General features: G+C 46.3%; 1 protein-coding gene across 2 annotated transcripts in view; it reads left to right on the forward strand.

Annotated features, from left to right (window-relative positions):
- The window catches only part of GARRE1 (granule associated Rac and RHOG effector 1), an 82,040-nt gene extending 54,496 nt beyond the window's left edge, over positions 1-27,544 (forward strand). For both annotated transcript variants that reach the window (XM_044256286.1, XM_044256285.1), the window contains exons 4-14: positions 3,539-3,679; positions 3,897-3,992; positions 4,129-4,290; positions 5,171-5,329; positions 8,183-8,280; positions 14,900-15,025; positions 15,914-16,947; positions 21,616-21,781; positions 22,485-22,622; positions 24,335-24,413; positions 24,907-27,544. In XM_044256286.1, coding sequence (XP_044112221.1) covers positions 3,539-3,679; positions 3,897-3,992; positions 4,129-4,290; positions 5,171-5,329; positions 8,183-8,280; positions 14,900-15,025; positions 15,914-16,947; positions 21,616-21,781; positions 22,485-22,622; positions 24,335-24,413; positions 24,907-25,215 — 2,508 coding nt within the window. In that variant the 3' untranslated portion in view covers positions 25,216-27,544. The remainder of the gene's footprint in view (positions 1-3,538; positions 3,680-3,896; positions 3,993-4,128; positions 4,291-5,170; positions 5,330-8,182; positions 8,281-14,899; positions 15,026-15,913; positions 16,948-21,615; positions 21,782-22,484; positions 22,623-24,334; positions 24,414-24,906) is intronic.

Consider the following 27,544-nt stretch of genomic DNA (forward strand, 5'->3'; position numbering starts at 1 on the left):
TGCCGGGCGTGGGCCAGGCACCGGGGTGACGGCTTCCTCTCTTAGCCTCCAAGAGGAAAGGCCTACAAAAACAGGGTGAAAGAGCTGTGATGGAGGTGTGCGGGGTGCAGGAGCCCAGAGAAAAGGCCCTGTCTCCAACCAGGAGCAATCCAGCAGAGCTTCAAGGAAGAGGGACCAGGGAGAAAAGGCTGGAGCCTCAGTCTGGAAAGACAGGCCAGAGATGGCTGCAAGGGTCCGTGCTTGGCCAGGCAGCCAGGTGGGGTGTGGGCAATGACAGCGCATTTCTTGTAGGCACTTTAATAGTCTTTGGTATCCAGAGAGGTCCTGCCCTGTTTCTCTGCTCTTTTCACAGCCAACTTCTTGGAAGAATTGTCCACCACACCTTTGAGTAGTTCTAAAAAGATTATTATGAAACACTTCAAGCATTTAGGAAATGTCCCATTTACCCTCTGTCTTCCTTTTAGTAAATCTTTTAGTGAATCTTAACTCTTTACCAGTTGCTGCTTCATGCCTTTTGTTTACTTACTTACTCACTTACTTATTTTTAAGTAAGCTCCGTGCCCAATGTGGGGTTTGACCTCACAACCCTGAGATTAAGAGTCACGTGCTCTACCGAGTCAAACAGGTGCCCCTTTCATGCCTGTTATTTTTAACAGAAAAAAAAAATTATTTACAAATGCAGCTGAGTTCCCTTTGTACCTTTTTACTGTCTTACTCACATCCCTTCCTTTGTAGTGATAGCCTCTTTTGAATTAGGAGTTTGTGAGTCCTGTGTATATTTATTTATTTTTACTCTGAATGCATGTATCTGTGGAGGACATCAGTAATTATTTTGCACAGTACAAAACTGTATACAAATGGCATCATTCAGCTCACTGAAATCCGGCTTCCTTTCCTGCACAAGGACAGGCTTTCTCTTCTCAGGGTCACTGGGGCCTTCTGTGTGGCCAAATCCAGGGAACCGACTCCATCCAGCCCTCACGACAACATGGGCCGTTGGAGACCCTCTCTTCCTGTGGCATCCCTGAAACCGGCATTAACCTCCTGGGTCATTCTCTCTGTCTACTTCACTAGCTTCCCCTCTTCAACACAACTTATGAATGTCAGTTTCTCAAGGCTCAGTTCTGGGCCCCCTTCCTCCTATAGGAGGAACCCTTTTTAAGTCCTAACCTTGGACTTAAAAAACTGCCTGTGTGCTGGCGGCCCTCAAATATGTGTGACCAGTCCACTTTTGGTCACTGGAATACAGGAACTCCAGGCCCCTGTGTTCAGCTGTTGCTTACCTCAGGTATCCTTATGGCTCAGTCTTAACTTTCCCCACACATCTGGTGCTCCCCAGATTTTCCCCATGCTAGCAAGTGCTGCCATCCCACACTGGGTCCTACATGCCAAAAAACTTGAGACTTGCCTTCCTGTCTTTGCATCATATCTGCATCTAATCCAAAAGCCCTGAAGGTCCCACCCGCAAAGTTTTATCCCAGATCTGTCCCTTTCTGTCACTCCCCTCATTTAGGGAATCACTACTCTTCCCTGATACCTGCAGTAAATGAACTCCCTTCTCTCCTCCCTGTCTTACCATCCTTCATCACTCTCCATTTAAAAATGTTGGGGCACCTGGGTGGCTCAGTTGGTTAAAGCCTCTGCCTTCGGCTCTAGTCATGATCTCAGGGTCCTGGGATTGAACCCCACATCGGGCTCTCTGCTCAGCGGGGAGCCTGCTTCCTCCTCACTCTTTGCCTGCCTCGCTGCCTACTTGTGATCTCTGTCTGTCGAATAAATAAATAAAATCTTTTTTTAAAAAAGTATTAAAAAAAAAAAAGTGGATGGTGTTGCTGTTTCCTTAGAGTAAAGTATAGACCCTTCACCTTGACCTGCCTCATCCCACAGTCTGGTTCCTGCCTTGCTCAGTAGCCTTATCTGTGGCCACTGTCCCCCTTGCTCACTGGGTTCTGGTTTCTTCGCTGACATGTCTGCTCATCCATCCCACACTTCTGCTGACTGTCTCCTCCTCTGTGAACGCATAACTGAAATGCTGGTGTCTCAGTGTCTGGGGTTTTTCTCCATTTTAAATGTCTTACATGTTTTAGTTTGGCCCATGAGGCTATCAGCTCCAGAAAGGTAGGGACCAGGCTGTGGGCTTGACTGCCTATCCAGTGACACCCAACACAGGACCTCGCGGGTTAAATAGTTGAGTGAGTCTTAGAAAGTCAGATGGTTTTAAACTGTGGACTCTTAGGGTTCAGGGACTGGATGGAATGGTAGTCTTGGGTCATTTGTGGAGCTTTGGGAACTTTATAGCATTATAGCTGCTAATTACCTTACTGCAATTTTGGTAAATATTACAACTCCTATACCAGAAGAACAAAAATCAGCTGTTAAAAAATGTCATTTGTTACACAAATATTGTTGCTACAAAAATGGACATGGAAAAATTGAAGGACAGTTCATTCTGAATTCTTCCTCCCATCTAAGAAATTAAATACATTTTTTTCTGTACTCTCTGGTCCTGACCCACATGGATAGGTAACTTACATTTCATCACAGCAAGACATTGATTCATTTTTTTCTTGTTTCTCTGTCTTGATTATGTACTCTTCATAGACATTGAATGACCAAACAATAAGTTTTTAATTTTTTGGTGCAGATTTAAAAAATACTATTTTTCCTTTAACATTCTAATGTACCTTTTTTCCCTGTCCTGTGTTGGCATGACTTTTTACTTTGGTGTAGAGGAGCACCTAACCTTACATGTTCTTTTTTCTTTTTTTTTTTTTTTTAAATGACTTTTTTTTTAAAGATTTTATTTATTTATTTGACAGAGAGAGATCACAAGTAGGCAGAGAGGCAGGCAGAGAGAGAGGAAGGGAAGCAGGACCCCTGCCGAGCAGGGAGCCCGATGTGGGACTCGATCCCAGGACCCTGAGATCATGACCTGAGCCGAAGGCAGCGGCTTAACCCACTGAGCCACCCAGGCGCCCCATGTTCTTTTTTCTTATTATTATTCTGGAAAATCCAAGTGCCAATATTCTAGCCTCTCTGTATTTTAAAGCAGAGAAATTAAAAAAATGTGACGGTTTGACATACAAAACAAAATTAATAGCAGACGGGTGTGTCTTCTTTCCAGGGTTTCTTAAGTCAAGTGGTGCTGTGTTAGCTTTGCTCTCTCTCTCTCTCTCTCTCTCTCTCTCTTTTTTTTAAAGATTTTATTTATTTATTTGACACAGAGAGAGAGAGAGAGATCACAAGTAGGCAGGGAGGCAGGCAGATCATGACCCAAGCCGAAGGCAGAGGCTTAGCCTACTGAGCAACCCAGGTGCCCTGCTTTGCTCTCACTTCAAGATGCTTGATTTTGTCTTCCTAAATTTCTGGCTTCTCACCTGGTAATATTGACAATCCAGAATGTCTGGTGTACCTCTCACGCTTAGAGAGTTTCTCACTTTAACTTAATTGTGTTTGATTTTTTTGTTTCTTGTTCTCTAAATATTGCTCATGCCTTTCACATTCTCTGTCACCTACCAGCCACTGTTTCTTGTTGCAGGCGACATCCAGACTGAGGGAAAGAGGCTGTGATGGCCGCCTGGCAGGCATCGAGGTTCAGCAGCTCTTCTGTTCGCAGAGCGCGCCGATTCCTGAGCACCAGCTCAAAGAACTGAACGTGAAGATCGACAGTGCTTTGCAGGTCAGTGTTTTAGAACTGGCACGTAGTTATCCGAGGGCAGGAACAGGGGAGGGAGTTCAAGTTGGGATGTTGAGCCAATTGGAAAGAATAGTAAGATGGTAGTTGGCCTGAAGCCTTTTAATTAACTATAGAACTTTTAGATTTCTGTTGTCACTGGATGTTGTCATTTTATAGTCTGCTGTATAATCTTGATTCTTCACAAAACAATTCTTTGCAGGCTTATAAAATAGCTCTGGAAAGTTTAGGCCACTGTGAATATGCAATGAAAGCTGGTTTCCACCTGAATCCAAAGGCAATTGAAGCCAGTTTACAGGTATGTTTTTCTCTCTGGTTGCTCTAGGGAGCTGTGGGGTGGCAGACCCTCCACCCCAAGTGAGCCTGGTATCTGGGGCTGGTGTGCCGTGGGTCACCTCTCCTCTCCTCCCCTCTCCTCTCCAAAACTCTCGCAGGGCTGCTGCAGTGAGGCTGAGGCACAGCAGACAGGGCGGCGGCAGACCCCCCCGCAGCCCATGCAGTGTGAGCTTCCCACCGTCCCCGTGCAGATAGGATCACACTTCCTGAAGGGCGTCTCCTTCAACGAATCGGCTGCGGACAACCTGAAACTTAAGACGGTAGCTTTCCATGGGGTTTCAGCAACTGGGTGTGAACGTGGAAACAGTTCTTCAGGGGCTTTTAAAAAATAGATACTAAAAAACAAAACTGAAGTCAAGGCAGGAGGTATTAGTAAATTGGTGTCTAAAAGCAGACTGTGGTGACTTACCTTAATGAGACATTTGCTGGGTTTTATTCATAGTTGAGTTAAATGTTTAACATAAAGTGTTTTGAAAGTACATTATAAAATACTGTTTATGATTGATGTTTTAGTGGACTTCTGCGAATTAAATAAGAAGTCTTGTCATACTACCGTAGTGACTATGACTGTTCGTGGGCCGTCTTGTGTGCCAGGCATGGTGCCAAGGGTTCATGTGCGCAGTCTCGTTTAAAGCTCACCCTGAGGTGGGTGCTGCTCTGTTCTGTTCAATGGCTAGAGGAACTAAGGCCCGAGCTCACACAGCCAGAAAGGAGGAGACTGGAATTTGAGGTTATACAGTCTGTTTCCAGAGCCTGCATACCTGACCACTTGGTCATCCAAAATAAAGTTGAGGTTTTCATTGGTATTTGTTTTTACCAGATGATTTTTGTCTCCTTATTTAGAGGGATTCAGAATTTCCAAATTCCTCACCAATTTGCATCAGCAAATGGCTATATGATGCTGTATTTTGTGCTAGTATAGAAATCACATGCACGTATTAATGCACGTGTATCCATATTCTCTGAGGGTATCTGATGACAATTGCTTGAGACATGAAAATGATGTGATGGGGGGGTGCACTGAAACAAAAGTGCATTTTTCTGGAGGACTGCTGTGTACCTGTCCATTCATTTCGACACATTTGAGAATCTTGCACAGCTTTATCTTGGGCAGTGAGCTCTTGTCTTCTCAATCCGTAGCATACAATGTTACAGCTGATCAAGGAGGCGGGCTGCTACAATGGAATCACACCCAGGGATGAGCTTCCTGTGACCGAAGTACTGAACCAGGTGTGCCCGTCCACGTGGCGGGGTGCCTGCAAGACTGCCGTGCAGCTGCTCTTTGGCCAGGCTGGACTGGTGAGTGGTCGTGTGGGATGCAGGGGAGAGAGGCTGGGAGCCGTGTGCCCAGCATGGGGCACGTGGTGTGGGCACAGGTGTGTAAATACTGAATCATTTTGAAAGTTCATAAGTCCTGCAGGGTACAGACCATGTGGAGAAGGTAAAGGAACAGCAGCATTAAAAAGCCCTTTTGATTCCTTTTATAGATTGATGGTATGTATTTGCCAGGATCCTAGCTCCAAAATGATGTTGCAGGTTTTCCTCATTTTAAAGAAAACAACATCCGTAATGATCTGACAGGGAGGGCCTCTTTACCTGGCTTGCCTATCCTGGAGTGACAGTGGGGTCTCAAATGTGCCAGGCTTCTTCCTGTCTCAGGCGTTTGCACTTGGCTGCTCCTTTTACCCGAGACTCCTCCTCTCTAGTCTTTATGTGACTTACTCTTTAGCTTCCTGATGTCAGCTCAGATACCACCTCCTCTGAGAAACCACCATAGTGTAAGTCGTCCCCTGACCAGTCACTTTGTATCCCAGCTCTGTTTCTCTCCTTCTTGGCTATGAAGTAAGTTTAGTCCTTTCACCTTTGGAGAGAAGGGTAACTTCTGCCAGAGTTGGACCGGATCAGGAAATCAACATCTGAAATCACCATCTAGCTTTTTGTTTGGCATCTAAGACCCATATAACCTTACATACTTAATTCTACCTTCTAGAATTAAATGGCTACCTTTTGGAAAGATACAATATTTTATTATTTTTTTAAAAGATTTTATTTATTTATTTGACAGACAGAGATCACAAGTAGGCAGAGAAGCAGGCAGAGAGAGAGGGGGAAGCAGGCTCCCAGCTGAGTAGAGAGCTTCATCCCAGGACCTTGAGGTCATGACCTGAGCCAAAGGCAGAGGCTTAACCCACTGAGCCACCCAGGCACCCCAAGATACAGCATTTTAGTCAGAGGTTAAAGCAGACTAATTCGAGATTAAGAAAGTTTAAAGAACTGTTTCTTACTTTAATTCCTACTTTATTCATGAATGGAGCCGTGGGGAGGATGCTGTCCTCTTGTTTCATGTGGGTGAGAGCTCAGGGGTGCGCTGCCTTGGATAGGGCCAGGTGACTTATGCTTCCTTTAGGTTCTAGTTCTTACTACAGGAACCCCTAAGAGAAGGAATAAGGAGTAAGCAGGAGATCCCCCTGCTGAAGTATGTGAGAGCCTACTGCCTCTAGGAAGTTGATCGATACTCCCAGAGGTCATTTTAGCTGAAACTAGGAGAACCATGGCATAAGTTCTCCAAAAAGGAGTGAATAAAGTAAGGCAGAAGGACACAGACTGTTCTGGGAAAACACTGTAGGTTAAAAAAAAAAAAAAAATCCCATGTTATTGCGAGAGCAGAAACTTCTTCCAGTTCCTTACTCCTTGCTCCCAGGGCACCTTTGTGTGCGATTGACAAAGAACCTTTAGATTATGGCTCTGCAGATGGGCGGAGAGAGGAAACACCTGCCTGGTCTAACAATGGCTATTACTTGGACAGGAAGTCTTTTCCAAAGGACATTGCAGACCAGCTCTGGGAATTCTGTTTGCAGCAGTGGAAATCAGCTCCATTAGAGGCTGAATTTGGAATCAAAATAAGCAGCTTTGCATGACTTTGGCAATATAACAGATTTATTTATTTATTTTTAAGTAATCTCTATACTCAATGTGGGGCTTGAACTCATGACCCTGAGATCAAGAGTTAGAAGCTCCACCGACTAAGCCAGCCAGGTGCCCCATAAGAGATTTATTTTTAAAGTGCTTTATGCTTATTTTCTTAAATTCTTTTAGTTATTTGAAAATATATTCATCATTTTATCAAAATCTCTACCTAGGCTACTACATCATCTGTGTAATGTTAAAGACTCTATTCCAAATAAGAAGAAATCATTGGGGCATCTGGTTGGCTCAGTCAGTTGAGCCTCTGACTCTTGATTTTGCCTCGAGTCATGATCTCAGAATTGTGAGACACAGCCCCACCTTAGGCTCCATGCTGGGTATGGAGCCTGTTTGGGCTTCTCTCTTTCTCTCTGCCCCTCATTACCTACGCCCTGCTCATGCATTCTCTTTTTCTCTCTCTCTTTAAAAAAAAAAAAGGGGGGGGGGCAAGAAAAGAACAGAAAAAATCAGTGCAAGAAGAATCATCTTTACCTTTCTTTTTTTTTTTTAATTTCTTTTTTTTTTTTTAAAGATTTTATTTATTTGACAGAGAGATCACAAGCAGGCAGAGAGGCAGGCAGAGAGAGAGAGGGGAAAGCAGGCCCGATGGAGCAGAGAGCCCAATGTGGGGCTCAATCCCAGGACCCTGGGATCATGACCTGAGCCGAAGGCAGAGGCTTTAACCCACTGAGCCACCCAGGCGCCCCTCATCTTTACCTTTCTGAACTAATTCTATTTTTATTGATGGCTGAGGATAAAATGATCCATTAAAAAAAGCTTCATCCACTTCTAGCTTGTATTCAGTCATTATAAATGGACTTTTCTGAAGCTGTGGTTAGATTTTTAATGACGGTTTTACTTCTTTCAAGTGCATAAAGTAAAAAAAAAATACTTAAATAAAGGAAACAAAATAATTCCTAATTAACATATTTATGGTTTGGAAAAAGTACTGAAAGTCCTTACAAAGTTCAGTACATCCTACACCCAGAATTTGGTTTCTGCTCATTGAAGTATAACTGTCTTCAGTCATCTTTATTACTTGTGCTTGTCTTCCTGGGGCTCTGGAGTGACCTCTGCATGACCGCCTTGCCAGAGTCACTCACATCAGTAGGCTCATGTATTAGATTTGTTTGTGATTTGTTTGCCTCTCGGAAAGTTGATTGTTGTTTTTTTCTTTCTCTCTCTTAGGTGGTAGTTGACACAGCACAGATTGAAAATAAAGAAGCATATGCCCCCCAGATCAGCTTAGAGGGCTCCAGAATTGTGGTTCAAGTCCCGTCCACATGGTAACGTGACTCTTCTATTAACACAAGCCTAGGCTCTGATTGAAGTGTACACATCTTTGAAAAGATTGCTTTGTTTTGGACAAGCCCCATGTTAGGTGGCATGTCAGGTCTTGCTACTTGGGCCGGTACACGGGCAGTGGTTATCGGTCCATGAGAAGGAAGCCAAGATGTCTGAAAAATAGTCTTTTTGACCAATAATATAAGTAAAATGTTATGTACTCATGGATCATAATGACCAAAATTATCTTCTCTTTATTACTGGGTCCACAGCTTTTGAACAGAGTACCTCATTTTCCTTAAGTCACCAGTATTTCTCTAAAGCTGAGCATAGAACATAGAATCCCTTCTCCTCCTTTGTTCCAGTAACAACCCTGATGATCTTGAGCTCGTGCCATTAGAAGTGTGGGGACAGACTGAGCCATTTTTATTTTTTATTATTTAATTACATTTATAAATTTACAATAGATAAAGTATTCTTCTTGGTTTATTTTATTTATTTATTTTTTAAAGATTTTATTTATTTATTTGACAGACAGAGAGGACAAGTGGTCAGAGAGGCAGGCAGAGAGAGAAAGAGGAGGAAGCAGGCTCCCCGCTGAGCAGAGATCGAGATGCGGGGCTCGATCCCAGGACCCTGTGATCATGACCTGAGCCGAAAGCAGAGGCTTTAACCCCCTGAGCCACCCAGGTGCCCCTCTTCTTAGTTTATTAAAACAGAAGCTCCTACAAAGGAGTAAGAAAATGGGCAAGGTGCATGAATAGGTAGCCAAAAAATAACGTAAACAACACAGCTGTCAACAGATAGATGAAGAAAATGTGTAACCTCACCTGATAAGATGAGTAAAGAAACAATATGATGTCATTTTGCCCAGATGTTGTTAAATTGTTTTAGAATAATAAATAATTTTTTAAAAAATAAACAAAAAAGGGCGCCTGGGTGGCTCAGTGGGTTAAGCCGCTGCCTTCGGCTCAGGTCATGATCTCAGGGTCCTGGGATCGAGGCCCGCATCGGGCTCTCTGCTCAGCAGGGAGCCTGCTTCCTCCTCTCTCTCTGCCTGCCTCTCAGCCTGCTTGTGATCTCTCTCTGTCAAATAAATAAATAAAATCTTCTAAAAAATAAATAAATAAATAAGTAAGTAAATAAACAAAAATATAAAGGTTTTGGCCAGACTGTGCAAAAACAGGCACAGGAGGTGGATAAATCACACAGCCTTTCTGGAGGGCAGTTCAGTGTATCAGAAGCCTAAAATAAGAAATCTGACCTCAGGAGTTCTACAGTTCTGCCTCTGGGGATTTATCCTTGTGATGTGCATAGATCCAGCTAACAGAGCAGCATCACAACTTTATTGATAAATAGCAAAAACTGAGCTGTTGAAAGTGTTGGAAGACTTCTGTTATTAAGATTATGATATGAGGGGCGCCTGGGTGGCTCAGTGGGTTAAGCCGCTGCCTTCGGCTCAGGTCATGATCTCAGGGTCCTGGGATCGAGTCCCGCATCGGGCTCTCTGCTCGGCAGGGAGCCTGCTTCCCTCTCTCTCTCTCTGCCTGCCTCTCTGTCTACTTGTGATTTCTCTCTGTCAAATAAATAAATAAAATCTTTAAAAAAAAAAAAGATTATGATATGAGGGGTGCCTGGGTGGCTCAGAGGGTTAAGCCTCTGCCTTCAGCTCCGGTCATGGTCTCAGGGTCCTGGGATCAAGTCCTGCATCGGGCTCTCTGCTCAGCGGGGAGCCTGCTTCCCCCCCACCCCCATCTCTGCCTGCCTCTCTGCCTACTTGTGATCTCTCTCTATGTGTCAAATAAATAAATAAAATCTTTTGGGAAAAAAAAAAAAAGATGGCATGAATGAGTATTTAACCATATAGAAAAATTTTGAAACATTCTGGTAGGAAGAAAGAGAGAAGGGAGTAAAGCATGATGGCAAGTTTGGTGCCTGTATGGACCAGGATGGTATCTGGGTCATACACTGGAGTTTTGTTTTTTTGTTTTTTTTTTTTAAAGATTTTATTTATTTATTTGACAGGCAGAGACCACAAGTAGGCTGAGAGGCAGGCAGAGAGAGAGGAGGAAGCAGGCTTCCCGCCGAGCAGAGAGCCCAATGCGGGGCTCGATCCCAGGACCCTGGGATCATGACCTGAGGCGAAGGCAGAGGCTTTAACCCACTGAGCCACCCAGGCGCCCCACACTGGAGTTTTATTTAAACCGTTTCTCCTTGAAATGTGAGGGTCCAGTGATAGACTCTGCCAAAGTCTTAGGACTTGTTGATATATGAGGTGAGGGTGAGAAGTTTACTTCATGTCCCAAAACCTCCCTTCTTTCAGTTTCCTCCCCCACTAAGTTTTTTATTTGATTTTTGAGATGATATATTGTTAATTTATATAGATTTCTCCATTCCTATCAAACAACATACCAAAAGCTCACTTTTCTGTAAGATTTTTGTGTCCCTTAACACTTTTTTTTTCTTTTAAGATTTTATTTTATTTATTTAACAGAGATTACAAGTAGGCAGAGAGGCAGGCAGAGAGAGAGAGGGGGAAGCATGCTCCCTGCTGAGCAGAGAGTCCAACGTGGAGCCTATGATCCTGAGATGACCTGAGCTGAAGGCAGAGGCTTAACCCACTGAGCCACACAGGTGCCCCAAGTGTCTCTGAATTCTTTTTTTTTTTTTAAAGATTTTATTTATTTATTTGACAGGGACAGATCACAAGTAGGCAGAGAGGCAGGCAGAGAGAGAGGAGGAAGCAGGCTCCCTGCTGAGCAGAGAGCCCGATGCGGGACTCGATCCCAGGACCCCGAGATCATGACCTGAGCCGAAGGCAGCGGCTTAACCCACTGAGCCACCCAGGCGCCCCGTGTCTCTGAATTCTTAATTTGTTGTCCAACTCAGGTTCTTACTGAAAAATACTAAACTTAACCAGGATTCTCATTTTAGAGAAAATAGTTTGAACTTTTGAATAATTGAGTGAATATAAATAACTAGTACTAAAATGGTGAACACTGCAGTTTACTTCCAGAACTCTCCATGTATCATGACTAATTTATTGAGAGTAATTCATTCTTTGTAATTCATTGAACCTCCACGAAAGACCTTATAGACTATAATTTTTTGGGGAGGCTCCCTCTGGTGGTTGCTTTTGGTAAAAGTACAAAGCTTTCAAAATACATATTTTTGTTTCTTTTTTTTTTTTTTTTTTTTTAAGATTTTATTTATTTATTTGAGAGAGACAGTGAGAGAGAGCATGAGCGAGGAGAAGGTCAGAGGGAGAAGCAGACTTCCCATGGAGCTGGGAGCCTGATGTGGGACTCGATCCCGGGACTCCAGGATCATGACCTGAGCCGAAGGCAGTCGTCCAACCAACTGAGCCACCCAGGCGCCCCCATATTTTTGTTTCTTTCAAAGTATAAACTATGTGCTTGTTGAGAAGAATGCCAAAAGAAGTGACTGCTTTACTCCACCTTCGGAAAAATGAAATAGTTAACAAAGGCAGCCAAAAATTTATTATATGCTTTGCGTTTAATAAAGTGGAGTGTCCCATTGCCAGATATGTTTTCTTTCCAAATTAAGTAATACCTTATTTAGATTTTTTAACTGTCTTATTTTAGTCCATCCATTCTTTCTTTCAACAAATACTTACTAAATACCTTCTATGTGGCAGACACTGCCTGGGCTCTGGGAATTTAAGTATGAGCAAGACAGATGGGCTCTCTGTCCCTAGTAGAGTTGACTTTGTAATGGGAGGGATGGCGAGGGGATAGCTAGCAATCGTAAGAGCTCAGTTCAAACCCTAGCAGATGTTTGAGGGGCTAGGAGCAGAATAATGTCATATGATGGAGAATGACAGAGGTGGTGCTGGGGAGGGGAGGCTGTTTGGGATGAGGCCAGTCACGAAGGGTCCTTCCTTGAAGATAAGACATTGTAAAGGAGCTGGCCATGGAGAGAACAGTTGGGGAAAGGATTTCTGAGGAGTGAATTGGCACAGCTGGAGACGTGGTGGGTGGTCATAAAGAGAGAGACTCACAGAAGCCAGGACTTGCAGTGTCCCCAAGGGACTTGGATTTTCTAAGAACAGGTAGAGGGTTTTAAGCAAGTCTACGTGATTTGCCAAAAGAATGGTTTTCGTCTCTTAAGGGGATTCTATCCATCAACTCTTAGGACTGATGAATTCATAAAAGTGCCGATTTGTTGATTTTCGGAAAGAAAAATGATTCTCCCCAGCAACTGTAGTACTTCTTTCCGCATGACCAGCAAATGCTCTCCTAGCGGGCAAACATATGTGACCTGCCAAATCACAGCCAGGAGTGGCTTGGGAGCACAGAGCAAAGATGTCCTAATAATCAGGAATTCCAGGCTGAGAGACTCGGGTACATGAACCCTGGCCAGGTCCACTGGCCAAGATTCTCTCCCAGGAGTCCAGGGTCTGGTTGGGCACTGGCAGAGCTTGCCTTTCGCAGTGTTGCTGAGGCTGGCTGGCTCATATCCTCAGAGACCTATTTCTTTGCAAGCCCTCAGTCACGCTGGGGAGTGCTTCTGCCTTCTTAGATGGCTTTGCAAGCTGTCGACTTTACCACTTATCTGCCAGAGTGCCTAGCAGCAGACAGACAACATCTTCCTGGTTCTGCCTCTCAGAAGAGGCCTCTTGGTGGAGGTACCCTGAATGGGCACCGTGGACCTGAATGGTGGGAAGCAGCTCTCAGGAGAGAAGGCTGGGCAGAAGCAGCAGAAGCAAAGGTCCTGAGATGTGGGCAAATCCATCATATTCAGGGAGCAAGCCAAAGCCTATGACTGGGACAGAGGTAATGGAGGTGATAGTGGAGAGAGGTGTGGTCAGAGAGACAGGAGGGATAAGGTCACAGAAACCCCCAAGGGTTGTTTAGATTTTATTTCAGTCCTGACGGGATGCCGCTCGAGGGTTTTAAACAGGGAAGTGATGTGTTCTGATTGGCACTACCGGTTCACTCTGCCTCTGTGTGGAGGGTGGGCTGGGAGGGACAGCAGTAGGGGAGAGGAGACCAGCTGGGAGGTTGGTCCTGAGACGCAGATGCTGGTGGTTTCTTGGAGTAGAGCTGTAATAAAAGAGGTGCGAGAAGTGCTTGGTTTGCTGGTGGACTGGCATGGGTTGCAGGTAGCCAGAGATGATGTGTAGGTTTGGGGTAGATGGCTGTGTTGTGTACTTACAGAGGAAGTGTATAGGTTTCAGAGTGGTTTTTGATGAAGAGGCGAGGAAGCACTTGTGCTGACCAAGCTGCCTATTAGATGCACCCAAGAGATGTCAGTTGTGCAGCTAGATTCAGGAGAGTGGGGTTCAGAAGGAGGGGTTTGGCTGGTGAAGGAAATTTGAGTCTTCCGTGGAAGATAGTCTGTGCAGTTGCAGGACAAGATGCAGCATTGTGGGGAGAAAGAACAAAGCCTAGGAGACACCACCATACCGAGGTCGGGGAAGCAGAGCAGGAGGAGTCAGCAGAGGAGACCAGGAAGGAGCTTGCCAGCCAGGTGGGAGGAAAGTTGAGCAAGTCTGGGGTCGCCGAGCTACAGATGATAGTGCTGTGGGAGGAAAGAAGCATTGCACAAGTTGCTGAGATTGAGTAAGATGGAGACCGGTAATTGACCTCTGACACTGGCGAGATCAAAGGTGTTTGATAAAAGCTATTCTAGTGGAGTTATGGGGACCAAAACCCAGCAGGAGTGGGGTGAGGGGAGACTAGGAGGTCAGGAAAAGGAGGAGACAAAGTGTTTTGCTAAAAGCGGGGGTAGGGAACTTAGCAGTATCTGGAGGGGAATGTGGGGCTGAGAGAAAGAAGCTGGTCTGTGAGGCCAGTTTGTTGGCTCAGGTGAATGTCATGGGGCAGGGGGATTAGGTGAGCAGGGGTCCTCAGGAAAGCAGGAGGGTACAGAGCATGCAGTGCTCAGCTGGAGAGTCAACCGGTGGCAGAGCAGGCCTTGTCTTCCACCCTGACCATGACCGGAGGGGCAGGCTGGTAGTGTAGGCACGGGCACTCAAGGGGGTGGATTAGTGGTAAGGAGAGGGACCAGCTCTCCTCTTGGTGACATGAGGGTTGTGATGGGAAAGAAGGGGAGAAGTGGCAGGGATGGCCGAGCTCGGAGGAGAGGGGATACGGGCTGAAGTGGTCAGCTTGGAAAGGGAAAACATTCACTCATGTGGGAAGGCCATGTTTGCTGCTTACCTGAAGTGTGCAGCGAGTCCAGGTTTGTCCCTCCTTTGACCTTTAGTTTCTTGGGGCCAAGGTTGTTTTGGAAAGGGTGTCAGATCCCAGAATCTGAACACAGTAGAACAGAAAGTCAAGGGTGGAGCCAGTGTGGACAGTAAGAGGGCATTAGGGCCCCCAGAATGTAGCCCCTCCACTGAAACCTTCTCTTCCTACCAAACAGACTCAAGAGAATTAGAAATCTAGGGTGATCGCAGCCCTTGTGGCTTTCTCTTCCCGTTGCGCAGCAGGAAGTTCCAGTGTTAGCCTTGTCATTCTCTAACTGGTCTTTAATTACTGGATTTTCATTTGGTGCCCAAAGCATGTAAACATTGTAGCCTTTTGTACAAAGCCTACTTGGGACCCTTTCTCAGAGCAGTGCCACCCAGACTAACATGGCCTGCCTCCTGCCTAGGTGCCTGAAGGAAGACCCTGCTACCATGTCCCTGCTGCAGAGAAGCCTCGATCCTGAGAAGACCCTGGGGCTGGTGGACGTGCTCTACACAGCCGTGCTGGACCTCAGCCGCTGGAGGGCAGGGAGGTGGGTGTCCCTGCTGATCACCTGAAGTAGCTCACATTCGGGCCCATAGTCAGGGACAGTGTGCCCATGTACAGTTTCCTGCACGCTCACATTGCTGATCCTTTGTGAGGAAGTAAGGCAAGAAAGAGAACTTTTTGGTCACTTAGATTTGGAATCATTTCTAACTTACTAGTAAGTTGCATTCATACCAAGCATTGTTCTCTGCCCTTTATCCAGATTCCTCAGTTACTTAACATGTTTGCCTTCATTGGTTTTACCGTTTGAGAGTAAGTCCATCAAAAGGATTTTAGCCCAACTTATACTCTCCTCATGAACAAAGACCAGAGAAACGTGTAGAAAATTTACTTAATATCCTGCATGAAATTTATTTCTATCTGAAAGCAGCTGACAGTCACAAGACCATCTCTGGGGAATTATGAATTTCAGAATGGTAGGGACCTTGAACATCCAGCCGAACTCACAAGTGAACATCCCTTTCCGAACTCACAAGTGCCAAGGCCCGGAACACTGCAGTGGTTTGTCCCAGGTCACAGCAGCCGTCGCCTGCCTCAGCCCCACACCCTTTCCATCTCTGGGGCTGTCTTTCAGTACTAGGAAAGTTCTTGGAAAACCCTGAAGTAACCGGCGTCTGTTCTTGGCACTGTCTTTGTCAAGACAACAGTGCTGCATGGTGTCACTGAGTTCTGCCCACTGCCCTACCTCTACCCACATCAGTCTTATGAACACTTAAAAGTCTGGGGTTTCATTTTATTTCTCTATAAAATAGATGAACATGACACCAGGACACTAGAGAGACTGTTATTGTCCTTTTAAGTCTTTTTTAGATGCAAAGAGATCCATTTTGTATTTTGTCTTTTTTTAATTTTTAATATGTTTCTGTTGAAATAGGGAACAAGCTTTACCCTGCATACAGATCCAGCTTCAAAGGGAGATCTGCGATTTTGGGAATCAGGCTGACCTGCCTTCTGGGAACGGGAACAAATCCTCAGGTGGCCTGCAGAAGACGTTCTCCAAGCTGACATCCCGGTTCACCAAGAAAGCTTCATGCACCAGCTCTAGCAGCAGCACAAATTATTCCATCCCAAATACCCCTTCCAAAAACCTCTTCATAGCTGGGTGTTCGGAAGAGAAGGCCAAAATGCCTAGCAATATTGATTCAAGATTACAAAGCATTTTGAACATTGGTAATTTCCCTAGGACTACAGACCCTTCACAGTCAGTGCAGAATTCCAGTAATCAGATGGCCAATGGTTTTCTCCTGGAGAGACGTGACAACTTCCTGCCAGGGGATGATGGCAAGGACGAGAAGGGCATGAACTTACCAACCGATCAGGAAATGCAGGAGGTGATCGATTTTCTCTCGGGCTTTAACATGGGTCAGTCACATCAGGGCTCCCCACTGGTGACAAGGCGTAATTCTGCTGCCACAGCCATGGTGACTGAACAGAAGGCAGGAGCCATGCCGCCACAGCAGCCACCACTACCAGTGCCCCCTCCACCGCGGCCACCCCAGGCTGGAGCCCACGCCCCTCTGACCCCCCAGCCCGGCCTGGCACCTCAGCAGCCATCCCCAAAGCAGCAACAACCCCAGGTCCAGTACTACCAACACCTGCTCCAGCCCATTGGACCTCAGCAGCCCCCTCCCCAGCCTCGGGCCCCTGGGAAGTGGGTGCATGGCTCAGCCCAGCAGCCCGCCCAGCCTGTCGGAGCAGGTCTGTCTCCTCTCGGCCAGTGGCCTGGCATATCTGATCTCAGTTCTGACTTGTACAGCTTGGGTCTGGTGAGCAGCTATATGGATAATGTGATGTCGGAGGTTTTGGGGCAGAAGCCGCAGGGACCTAGAAATAACACCTGGCCAAACCGTGACCAAAGTGATGGCGTCTTTGGGATGTTGGGAGAGATTCTGCCCTTTGATCCTGCAGGTAGGTGGACCACCCCCCGCCCTGTGCCGACCTTGGGGTTTTCACAGAAATGTAATCACTGGGACTTCATAGGGCCCATCTGATACAGCCTTACTTGTGGGGGCAAGTGAATTGCTAATTTCCCTTTAAAGACCTTTTCTCGCTGTTGGATGGCAAGTATGGGACACATCCAGCAAAGGTAGATAGCCATGGTGAGAATGAGACTAGGAAGGTCAGGACTACTAGTTTTCTCTCTGTGCAGAGGCTGGGATCGAGGCCAAGAGAAGTTCCTCGAATGACTCCACATCCCAAAGTTGAAGTGGGCTTCTGCCTGGGCCCTCCTATTCGTGGGAGCCAAGACATCAGGCCCTTTGTGAGCTGCTCTTTCCCTGATTACATAACCTGGTCTATGCTTAAATGCTAGGACCTATGAAAGGTGGTAGAGCATCCTCCTGCTTTCAGAGAATATGGCTTCTCCTGGCCTCAGTAGTGTGAAAATACCATCAGAGTTACCTCACAAAATTAGAGAAAGAACCTAGAAATAGACAAAAATAAACTAGGAGGAGGAAGTAATTAAGAAGAAAAGCCAAGATTAATTGAATTTAGAAGAAAAATATAGTAGGAATTATAAATAAAATCTAAAAAGTTCTCTTGAAGGCCAACAGAATAGATAAGCCAATTTATTATAAGTCTCAGTAAGATGAGAGCAAAGAGAAACAAGATTAGGAAAGAGAAAGGAAGGGCGCCTGGATGGCTCAGTTGTTAAGCCTCTGCCTTTGGCTCTGGTCATAATCCTGGTGTCCTAGATCAAGTCCTGCATTGAGCTCCTTGCTCAGCAGGGAGCCTGATTTTCCCTCTGCCTCCGCCTGCTGCTCCTGCTTTTGCCCTCTCTCTCCCTCTGACAAATAAATAAATTTTAAAAATAAACAAATAAATAAAATCTTAAAAAAAGAAAGAGAAAGATGTCATTTCAGAAATAGGAGAGATTAGGGCACCTGGTTGGCTCAGTGAGTTAAGCCGCTGCCTTCGGCTCGGGTCGTGGTCTCAGAGTCCTGGGATCGAGTCCCGCATCGGGCTCTCTGCTCAGCGGGGAGCCTGCTTCCCTCTCTCTCTCTCTCTCTGCCTGCTCTCTGTCTACTTGTGATTTCTCTCTGTCAAATAAATAAATAAAATCTTAAAAAAAAGAAATAGGAGAGATTGAAAGAAGTTTAAGACGTTACTACGTACGTACGACTCAATGACAACATATTTGAAAACTGAATGGAAAAATGACTTCTTTCCTAATAAAATACACATCACCGAATTTGTGCCAAGAAGTGGAAAACCTGGGGCGCCTGGGTGGCTCAGTGTGTTAAGCCGCTGCCTTCGGCTCAGGTCATGATCTCAGAGTGCTGGGATCGAGTCCCGCATCGGGCTCTCTGCTCAGCAGGGAGCCTGCTTCTCTCTCTCTCTCTCTCTGCCTGCCTCTCCATCTACTTGTGATTTCTCTCTGTCAAGTGAATGAATAAAATCTTAAAAAAAAAAAAAAAAAAAGTGGAAAACCTGCCTAGATCTGTTTCAGTAGAAGAAATTGGAACAGTAATTAGGAAGCCAACGTGATTTTCCCATAAAAACTTCATACGGGTTATTTGAAAGCAAACCGAGTGTGAATAGAGGCAGGATGACAGAGCCATGATGGGAAGGCAGTTCTCTGTTACTACCGCCAGCATAGGCAGGTGGGACAGTAGAAGGACTCTGCTGCTGCTCAGTAACCCATGGTGTCACCCCACTGCATGAGAGGTCACACAACAATAGAAGTTATAAAGACATTTGATAAAAGCCACCTGTGATTAAAAAAAAACGGGCGCCTGGGTGGCTCAGTGGGTAAAGCCTCTGCCTTCGGCTCAGGTCATGATCTTAGGGTCCTGGGATCAAGCCCCGAGTTGGGCTCTCTGCTCAGCAGGGAGCCTGCTTCCCTTCCTCTCTCCCTGCCTGCCTCTCTGCCTGCTTGTGATCTCTTGTCTGTCAAGTAAATAAATAAAATCTTAAAAAAAAAAAAAAAGACAAAACAAAACAAAAAAGAAGAAAGGAAAACCTCCAAGGAAGACAGGAATAGAAAGAAATTTCTTTTAAAAAAGAAAGAAAGTAAGTAAGAAATCTATTAAATATTAAAAAGACTGTCTACCAAAAGCCAGGAGCAAGAATTACTCTGTATAGTGAAACAGAATCATTCCAGTTTAAATCAAGACCCAGACAGAGTAGCAACTGTTACTGCCAATAGGTATAACTTTGTCTTGGACTTTCTAGCAAATACAGCCAGACATGTGTAATAAGCTTTAGAAAAAAGATACACTGAAAGCACATCTCTTTCCTGGCAACAGAATTGGAGGGGGGAAAAACCCAACAAGACTCCTTAATTTAAAAAAACGAATTAGTGAATCTGATAAGGTGGGTGGTTGCAAGATAAATACATAGAAATGCATTACCCTTTAATGTAGCAGAAGGTATACAGGTGGAAAATATATTCTGTTTAAGGAGAATACTGTAAAATATATAAATAACTATAGCAAATATTTATATAAACCAGCAGAAGAGGAATTCCCTGCTCAAACAGCCCAGCATTAGCTACTAATGGAAAGAAATGTTTCCTTAGGTTGTCTAAAAATCCCTCATACTGCTGCTCACACTTTCTTATTCTCTGGTAGATGTGGGCAACCTTGGACCCTGGGGTGCAGGAAGGGCCCATGGTTCCACCCCGCTCAGGAAAAGCAGGCCCCATCTGGCTGCCACTGACTGGGGTGGGCGCAGTGCCGCAGAGGGCATTTTTTTCAACTGCTCTTAGACAGTCTGTACATCTTTTAATAGTCATGTAATTAAGTCCAGAATATAAACACTCTTTGGCCGAATTTTACTGTTTTTTATCTTTGTTGAGTCCTGGATGGCCTCTATGTCTTTAAGCTACAAATGCTATTAGCTTCATCTGCTGCTTGTCCTTTCTGATATGCAGGTCCTTAATGGACCTTCCTGCAGACCCTGCCCTGAGGGCATAAGATCTGCATCGCCCTTTCCCCAAATAAAGGAGGGCACTCCTCTGGATAGATGAAATTACAGAAGGCCCCATCTCGGGCAAGGCAAGTTCCTCGCAGAGTGCCCCTTCTTGACAGGGCACACTTAGCCCCTGGAGGCATAGCTTGACTTACTGCGAAGGGAGCTTTAATTTCAGCCCAGCCCCTCCCCTCCCTTGTTGTGGGCATCTTTGTGCAGTGCACGCAGTCTTACCAGCAGTCCTGTGGCGTGCCCTGAGGATGAGCTAAGAATGAGATTTTGCCCTAGTATCTTCCCCAGTGTGAAGCTTTAGATATACACTGCTGAGTCATTTTCAGTTTGTGAACCATAGATGCCTTCCTGCCATATCTTCTTTTTTTTCTTTTTAAGATTTTATTTGGGAGAGAGAGATAGAGATAGCCAGAGAGAGCATGAGCAGGGAGGAGAGGGAGAAGCAGGCCTCCTGCTGAGCAGGGAGCCCGACACAGGGCTCAATCCCAGGACCCCAGGATCATAACCTGAGCTGAAGGCAGACACCTAACCAACTGAGCCACCCAGGCGCCCCCTCATGCGTCCCCCATCCCCCGCCATATCTTCTTGTTTGACTTTTCCTCTCAGCGTCCTCTATTCCTGTTTTTTCCTCCCGCTTGCACTGTCCTGCCCATCCTTACTCAGCTCTGGCCGGTATGTTTCGAGTCACCTCTTTTTTTTTTTTTTTTTTTTTTTAAAGATTTTATTTATTTATCTGACACAGAGAGAAATAGAGAGGGAACACAAGCAGGGGGAGTGGAAGAGGGAGAAGGGGATTCCCCACTAAGCAGGGAGCCCGATGTGGGGCTCAATTCCAAGACCCTTTGAGCCAAAGGCAAATGCTTAACCGACTGAGTCACCCAGGCACCCCTCTTAATACCTAGTCACCCAGGCCCCTCTTAATACCTCTGAAATTCTGATATTTCATCTCATTCATTACTCACTGTCTTCACACAGAGATCTGCCATCCAATATCCAGGAAAATCCTGGATTCAGATTGGGCCAAGTGGCAATGACACTGATTCTTTGACAACTTGAAGGTTACTAGTTCACTTAAGGACATCAATCATATGATTTTCTTTCTTTCTTTTTTTTTTTTAAGATTTTATTTACTTATTTGACAGATAGAGATCATAAGTAGGCAGAGAGGCAGGCAGAAAGAGAGGAGGAAGCAGGCTCCCCACTGAGCAGAGAGCCTGATGTGGGGCTCGATCCAAGGACCCTGGGATCATGACCTGAGCCGAAGGCAGAGGCTTTAACCCACTGGGCCACCCAGGCGCCCCAATCATATGATTTTCTAAGTTCTTATGTAGGTAGCACCAGACATGGGAACATTGTTAAGTATCTGGTATTTGTCTTTAAACTTTAACCATGGATCCTTTTCATACTCTTTTGGTCCCACTTAGCTTGCCTCTGTCCTAGGCCTAACCCTTCTTGACAGTCCCTGTGCACACCCCGTCCCCCAGGTCAGATGTCGGGCTGAAAGCCCCAGTCCTACAGCTCTTGGGGCCACCAGCCTGGCGGCACCTCCCCACTTTTCACTGTGTGTGTGACCAGCACATGCTCAGGCAGCAGGGAAGGAAACAAGAGGCCAGTGTGTCCCCAACCCCTCTCTCCCCCTTTGTCTTAACACAGTGGGTTCGGACCCCGAGTTTGCTCGCTACGTGGCAGGAGTGAGCCAGGCAATGCAGCAGAAGCGGCAAGTGCAACATGGCCGCCGCCCAGGCCACCCCCGGGGCCACTGGCCCCCCATGGATGATGCCCATCGGACTTGGCCTTTCCCAGAGTTCTTCACAGAAGGGTGAGTGCTGGGGGATGGAGGGAAGCTGAGTTTGGGCCCTGGGGATCCCCAGGGGCCCTCTGCACTCTTATCAGACAACTCGATGATTCCAAGCCCATCTGGTCAGATCTTCAGGTGGTCAAAGTTTTGTGACAGACCCAAAGATGCCGAGTGCCATGATATGCCCCTGTGAACACACCATTGGTGGAAGTTGATGATTTTCGGCATGTACTCTTCTGCCCGGAACCAGGAACTTACCTGATGGTGTTTGTGAGGTCACTGAATGTTTAACACAGTCTCTGTGCTGAAATGGGCATGGCTGTGAACCCCAGGCTATTCTTGGAATGCAAATCTTGTAAACTCCAAAAAGCAGATGTGTATGGTTCAGATACCAGTGTATCCAGAGAACTGTGGATTTGCATGTCTCTTACTGCCACCCAGTTAATAAATCTGGACAGCTAAAGACCATTTCAGCTTTTTGTTCTAACATGAGTTTCACACGCAAACCAAAGGCTTCCAAGAAGAATACGGGGCAGCGAAGAGTACATGTTACTTTTGAAATAAGGGACAGGAAGGAAAGCTCGGGTTTTTAGAAGGGGAGACAAGAGACCGAGATCTGGTTGTTAGATAAGTGCGGGGTAGTGGGGAAAGCCTCGGGCATATCCAGTTGGTGTCTAGGCTGGCAGTAGGAGGCCCAGGACTAGCTTCTCTCTCTGGCTTTCAGGGATGGCCTGCATAGCGGCTGGTCTGGTGCTCAGGGGGACTCAGCCAGCTCAAGTGATGAGACATCCTCCGCCAACGGGGACAGTTTGTTCTCCATGTTTTCAGGGCCTGACCTCGTGGCTGCTGTCAAGCAGAGAAGGTATGAAGAGATTTTTTTTTTTTTTTAAGATTTTATTTATTTATTTGACAGAGAGATCACAAGTAGGCAGAGAGGCAGGCAGAGTTGGGGGTGGGGGGAAGCAGGCTCCCCGCTGAGCAGAGAGCCCGATGTGGGGCTCAATCCCAGGACCCTGAGATCATGACCTGAGTCGAAGGCAGAGGTTTAACCCATTGAGCCACCCAGGCGCCCCAAAGAGATTTTTAAAAGCAAAGGATAGAGGGTCACATGAATGTGTTCCCCCAGTTCATTCCTCTGGAAAGCTCAGGAACGGCATGGCTCCTGGTCAGCCTGGTGTGAGAGAGGCAGCGAGCCTCTGTTAGCACGGCCTCACTGTAGCCCAGGCTCCCCGTGGGTTTGCTTGTAGCCCAGGTGACTTAACATTGGGTTGAGACTTCACTGGCAGAAGAGTTTCATGCAAGTAGGAGCCGGAAAAATCAGTAGGAGGCAAGGGAGGGTTCTAGAGATGGGTCTGGACACTGGTTTGATCCTTACAAGAGGCAGCCCTTTCTGTGGAAGGAGCAGGACCAGGATGACTAGGTTCTAATCAGGACTCACCAATGGGCTTTGCAACTCCAAACAAGGACCTGGCCCTCTGTGTTCCTTAGTTTCTTCATCAAAGTTGAAAAGAAAACATAATAAGAGTATATTCAGGTCTAAGAAGTTTTTGAAAGTAGGGGTGCTTGACTGGCTCATTTGGTAGAGCATGAGACTCCTGGTATCAGGGTCATGAGCTCAAGCCCCTCCTTGGGCATCGTGACTAGTCAAAAAATAAAAATAAAAAAGAAGGGAAGGGAAAAGGAAAAAAGAAAGAAAAAAATCAAACATGTTAGGTTCAGTTAGTTGCTATGATGAAAAATATGGTTGGCGGCCAGGGTGGCTCAGTCGGTTAAGCATCAGACTCTTGATATCAGCTCTTAATCTCAAGAGTCATGAGTTCAAGCTCTACATTGGGCTCCACACTGGGCATGGAGCCTACTTAAAAAAAGAAAAAAAAAAAAAAATATATATATATAGGAGTCAGGGAGGCCTCTAATGAGCAGACAGCCGAACTCAATGAGGGAGCAGCTGGTGAGAGACTGGGTGTGTGTGAGAGAGAAGAATCAGGGATGGTATGTGAGGTTTTAGCTGGAGCATCTGTGTGAAAGGATGTGCCAAGGAGCGGAGACCGGAGGAGCAGGACTGAGCCAGGGGTAGCATTTAAGATGTCTGCATTAGACAAGGGAAATCAGAGAGGCCGATGAGACGGCGAGGAAGCCACCAGGAGCATGGCTTCTGTAGACACCGCTGTCTGCAGGTGGGAGCACGGAAGACTGATTTACTTGGCTTGGAGCTTGCTCCATCCTCCCTTTTTTATTCAACATTATAACCGAAATTTTTCATGTTTGTAGTTAAAACTAACAGTCTTTTAAGTCCCATTTCCCCAGGGCATGGTAAACAGTCAGTATCCATTGACTGCATTAACAAAAGCCAGAGCCAGCAGACTCAAAGCCGCTGGGAGAGCCAGCCCCCCACCCCAAGCCCAGAGGCCTCCTGGGAGTGCTCCATTCACTGCCCACCACCCGATCTCCTGCGTGCAATGGACCCAGGTTCTCCCCACCTAGAACCAGCACCCAGAACCAGGTGGCCAGCGTGTCAAGGTCAGCAGGGCAGCAAGTCAGGCACCCACTGCACTGAGCTCTTGGTTCTTTCAGGAAACACAGCAGTGGAGAGCAGGAGACCAGCACGCTCCCCTCACCGCCTCTTCTTACCACAGTGGAGGACATGAACCAGGTACCATGGGCCCTGCTCTGGCCACAGAGGGCCAGCTGTGTGGGGGTACAGACCATGAGCGAGGTTCCAAAGCTTAAATTTCAAGAGGGCTTCAAAGACGGGTTCTTTGTGGTGAACAACTTTTTTCCCCATGATTAACCATCTCACCTGACTCAGAGCCAGATGTAGAGGAGCCCCTAGGATTGTGCTGTCCACTGGGATAGCCAGTAGCCACATTTGGCTATTTAAATTGGAATGGATCCAATATAAATACACATTGAGTTTCTTAGTAGCACTGGCCACGTGCGGGGAGTGTCTACTGCATTGAACAGCACAGGCACAGAACATTTCTGTCACTGCAGGTTCAGCTGGACAGTGCTGCTCCAGGGCTGTGGGGAGGGTGAGGGGCTCCCTCCCTGTCTCCCAGGTGGGGATAAGGACCAGAGACCTGGGGAGGTGGGAAAAGATGACCAGTTGCCAGAAATGCCACTAAGAACCCTCTTCTGTCTCTCAGGATAACAAAACCAAAACGTGGCCCCCCAAAGCGCCCTGGCAGCACCCGGCCCCGCTGCCCAGCACACTGCCCAGCCCAAGCGCCCCACTCTACGCAGTTGCCAGCCCCGGCAGCCAGTGGAACGACACCATGCAGATGCTGCAGTCCCCAGTGTGGGCCGCGACCAGCGACTGCAGCGCCGCCTCATTTACCTATGTGCAGCCCCCACCGCAGCCCCCACCCCCACCAGCACACAAGGCAACACCCAAGGGCTTCAAGGCCTTCCCCGGGAAGGCTGAGCGCCGGCCGGCCTACTTGCCCCAGTACTGACCCAGGGGCAGCCTGCCTGCCTTGCCCAGAGCTGTTGGGGCCAGCGTCCCCATCCCAGGGCTGACTAGCTGGCACCAGCCCCCCCAGAGGACCAGTGCACCCCTGTCCCAGGCAGGGATCCCTGGGGATGTTGGTAGTTGGCAGCTCCAAGCCTTTAAGGCCTGGCTTCTCAAACTTTGGAGGCATCAGAGCCCTGGAGGGCCAGCTGGAAACAGCTTTCTGACCCTCAGGGAGATGCTGGGGGATCTTTGAGCTATAAGCTCCCCCAGTAATTCTGATGCAGATGGGCCATAGGCCACACTTTGAGAAACACAGCTCTCAAGTTTGTAGTCCCACTGTGTGTGTTGGGAAGGCCTCAGGCCTGAAGGCTGAGAGCAAAACTGACCATTCTTCTGAAACCCTCCCACTCCTCCTCCTTAACACGTTGAGTGATGACCACATCAATCACTGTATTTTATAGCTATTTTTCATATAGGTTTTTAGTTAAAACATCTCCCGCCTAAAACGCATTGAATATTTTAAGATAACAAATATAGAGGCTGGATGTTTGTTCAACACTATCTTTATTTAAGCTTACACAAAACGGGCAGAGTATAGAATACTTGTGATTGGAAGCAATCACCTGTTTTTTCTGTGGGTGGGCAGCCAGCCCCTCGCCACCCCAAGCAGCACCCCAGGGGTGCAGTCCTGACTGGATTTACAAAACCAGGATCGTTTGAGAGGCATATTCCTGATGGTGCATGGAGATGAGCCAGCTGGCTGCTGTCCATGTGCGGGATGACGTTGCACCTGCTGCCCTCAGATCCACACGTGGCCAGAGGCTTTGACACAGTCTCCAAACTTGGGGGTGTGGTCAAAAGGCTGCACAAAGACACCTGCACTTGAACTTGCAGTAACATTTGTGAGCTGGCTCAAGACAAACCGATTAAGATGTAGATAGGAATTAATTTAAAGTCTTTTCTTTTAAAAAAAAAAAAAAAACAAGAACAAAAAACCACCTCATTTTCAGTTGACATGTGCCATTAAAGAGGTAACATCCTGTGGATTTAGGGATATTTTCCAGCCAGAATGGATCCAGAAGAATTGAATGGTGCTTAAATTGAGAAATAATGATACATATATCTCTACAGAGTAGACATATCCCGCTGTATATTAATTGAGGTTACAGAAGTTCTTTATATAAAACTTATTTAAATTTTTCATATTTCATCTTTGAAAAAGTCTAATTGAGAAAAATCCATAATATTTTCTGGTATGAAAGTTGGACAGTATTAATATTTTTTTTTATATTTTCTTAAATCATTAAACCATTTTAATATATATGTTAACTACTAATAAATGGTTTATTCTTTCTAACTCCATATAAGCTTTTCCAGCAGAGATTGTAATAACACATTTATGTTCTCATTTTTCTACGGATATAAGTAAATTTATATTTAAAAATACCAAAAAGAAAAAATATATATGTATATGTATGTATACACACTAATGATAGAGGCCCCCTGGGGTGTCTGAGCCCAGCCATCTGAATTTTTAGTACTGTGTTGCCAGGCTGTTTGCAGGCCTCGGGTGTCGTCTTTTGTGCTGTGTGGGGATGCCATTGCTGCCTGTACTTCTGATCCTTTTCACCGTGGCTTCCGAACATTCACCTCACCATGTTTACAGAGAACTATTTTGTACATAGACTTCTCCAGGCACGTGCTTTGCACCAACCCTGCGTGGCTCTTGTCTCTGTTCGCTGTCCCAGTGTGTATCTGTCTGAGCGTGTTTGTGGCTGTTTTCCTTGTAAGGTAGTTTTCTGTTTTCCTTCTGTAAGGTGTCCACAGTATCTTGTATTTTCAAGTTCAATTATACTGAAGTACTCTTGTTTTAATAGTGCCTCCCTAAAGACCTCACCCTGGACAGAGGTCAGCCCTTGACGCCCCAGTGCAGGTGACCTTGACACTGCTACATTGTCACTCTCTGGTCTGTTTTTCTCGATTAAGCGGGACGTTTTGTAATCGCATATCCGTGGGCTGTGAGACTGTGTGAAGCTGTTTGTGTGGTCTCCTTGTAGGTGCTGTGTTCTCGGCACCGCCTTGCTCTGAACACTGGTAATTCCAGGTGCTGCGCTCGGCAGAGGGGTCTTGCCAAAGCGCATGTGTGTGCGTGTGTGAGTGTGTGTGTCCTTTGCATGGCCGGGCGTGACTGCCTTGCTCGGGCATCAGCAGGACATCGTGTGAATAGTTACAACGCTTCCAAACTGGAACTCTACATTTTGTATCTTACTTTTAAAGCTCCTATAAGTAAAATAACTATTGGCTTTATTAAAAATATACATTTAATAATA

This window comes from Neovison vison, chromosome 7 (assembly GCF_020171115.1).
Source record: "Neovison vison isolate M4711 chromosome 7, ASM_NN_V1, whole genome shotgun sequence".
In the NCBI taxonomy this organism is placed as follows: Eukaryota; Metazoa; Chordata; class Mammalia; order Carnivora; family Mustelidae; genus Neogale; species Neogale vison.